The sequence below is a fragment of the Balaenoptera borealis genome (genome assembly GCF_965194805.1).
Source record: "Balaenoptera borealis genome assembly, chromosome: 9".
Classification (NCBI taxonomy): Eukaryota; Metazoa; Chordata; class Mammalia; order Artiodactyla; family Balaenopteridae; genus Balaenoptera; species Balaenoptera borealis.
Window position 1 is genome coordinate 34,152,304 of NC_138873.1, and position 1,922 is coordinate 34,154,225.

The window sequence follows — 1,922 nt, forward strand, 5'->3', positions numbered from 1 at the left end:
ATTTCTGAAACAGAGCAGACAACGGCGCGGGTCCCCTTTCGCGCCCGCTGCCCCCGAGCGGCGGCGGGCGGCTGGGCCCGGGCGGCGAACAAAGGCGGCGCGGAGCGCGGGGCGCGCGGCCGGGGTTGGCGCGCGTCTCTCCGGCAGGAGGCGGCGGCGGCGGCGGCGGCGGCGCCGCGCCCGAGCCTGCATTCCTCAGAAGCGCCCGGAGCCCGCGGGGCGACGTCACCCCCGGCTCCGCCCCCATCCCTCCCAGAGCAAAGTAACTCTTGACTAACAGGAGAGCCTGTGCCGAGCATGGAGAGCTGCTGCCGCGGCCGGCCGGCGACTCGGGCGACGCTGGCGCCCCAAAGGTAGTTTGGCGACCGCGGAGCAGGAAAAAGTGCGGGCGGGAGGCTGTCCACTCCCCGCCCTCACCCCGCCGGGCCCGGCCGACCCCTCAGCTGTGGATTTCGCTGAGATTCCCCCCGGCAGCTCTTTGCAAAGCGGCTTGAAACTTCTCCCAAAGTCGACATGGATACAGCGGCGGCGGCGCTGTCTGCTTTTGTGGCGCTTTTGCTCCTCTCCCCTTGGCCTCTCCTGGGGTCGGCCCAAGGCCAGTTCTCCGCAGGTGAGTGGCCGAGGAGGCGTCCGGAGCTCCGACGAATGCCCCCGACCCGGGGCTCGCCAGGGGTGGAGCCGGCTCCTCTCTAGGGCCGGGGGGCAAGGGTTTGGGGGAAGCTTTCGCGACCCGGGGTGGGGGTACCGGGCAGAGGGAGAGATGTCCCCAGACTTCGTGCCAGGTGGGACGCGGGGCACCGGGCTGGGCGCCACGGGGGCAGGTAAGTTTCCTCGTCGCGACCCATTGTTCCTGGAGGAGGATCGCTCCGGGCGCAGGCGGGCAGGGCTGTGCGGGAGTGCGCGAGACAGTGCTTTTCTTGGGGAACTGGGAGCCTCGGCGTCCGGCGCCGGCTGCACCGCGCCGGGGAAGAGAGAAGGAAAAAGTAGTTACGACTCTGGGGACTGCTACTCTGTTGCTCGTACTGCGGGCTTGTTGCTCTCCGCCGCTAGAGCGTTCCAAAAAACATTTCCCGGGGAAGCCATTGTCAGAAAGGTGGAGACTCGAAGGGAGTGACCTCGGCGCGCTTTGCCAGGTGCTTTTTGTCCCGGGAATAACCTCTCCTGACTATTGTCTAACTACTTCCCCGTCCCTCCCCCAGTCCTTGTCTCCTCCTCCAGCGTTGGGCTGCTCCTGGGTTCGCCCCGTGGGTTAGGGCGCTGCGCGGAGTAGGTTCTGTGTGTGTGTTGGCGGAGCCTGTAAGATGTTTTGAAACATGATTCTAAGGATCCACGCCGAGCCGTCCTGGGCAGCGAGGTCTGGGCGCCGGGTCCGGGAAGCCTGACCCGCGGTGTGGGAGCCCGCTTCTCCGGCAGAGCCACCGCGAAGCTGGCCCAGCTCCTCCCGGAGCCGGCCTGCGTGATGGGGGCTACAAACGACTGCCGCCCGCCCAGAGAACCCAAGAGGAGGCATCCGGTGCGGTCTCGCCAGTTAGCCCTTTGGGTTCTAGTAAAACCACTTAGAGAAGTCCGTGAAACCCCATTTCTCCCAGTCCCGTCCTCCGTTCCCTTCCAGTTTTGTGATCCTTCCTGGCGGTTGCTTCTTTCGTTCTCTCCTCTGGGGGCTCTGAAGTTTCACCAGGTGGACGCTGGGGAGCAGGCTCCCGGGCGATCGTCTGCCTCCCGCCAGTCCAGACAACTTTTCTGGCCAGCCCACCCAGCTCTGCTTGGCTGGCGAGCGCATCTGCTTCCTTGGTTCGCGGTGCAGATGGAGACGCAGAGGTGGCCGAGGGCTGCTGGACAAGACGGGGGAAGCGACAGCCGCGCTCCTGGCTGAGGCCACAGGACGCGGAGAACGGACGAACTTTGCACTGTCAGTTTCTCTC

The 1,922-nt window shown here is 66.2% G+C and overlaps 1 protein-coding gene across 6 annotated transcripts in view; it reads left to right on the forward strand.

The window, feature by feature from the left end:
• Positions 1-269: 269 nt before the first annotated feature.
• The window catches only part of PTPRK (protein tyrosine phosphatase receptor type K), a 546,316-nt gene continuing 544,663 nt past the window's right edge, over positions 270-1,922 (forward strand). For 2 of the 6 annotated variants that reach the window (XM_082406085.1, XM_082406088.1), the window contains exon 1: positions 280-610. In XM_082406085.1, coding sequence (XP_082262211.1) covers positions 514-610 — 97 coding nt within the window. In that variant the 5' untranslated portion in view covers positions 280-513. Of the gene's footprint in view, positions 611-1,922 lie in introns of all 6 variants that reach the window. The other 4 variants (XM_082406089.1, XM_082406090.1, XM_082406087.1 and 1 more) reach the window with 4 other exon arrangements.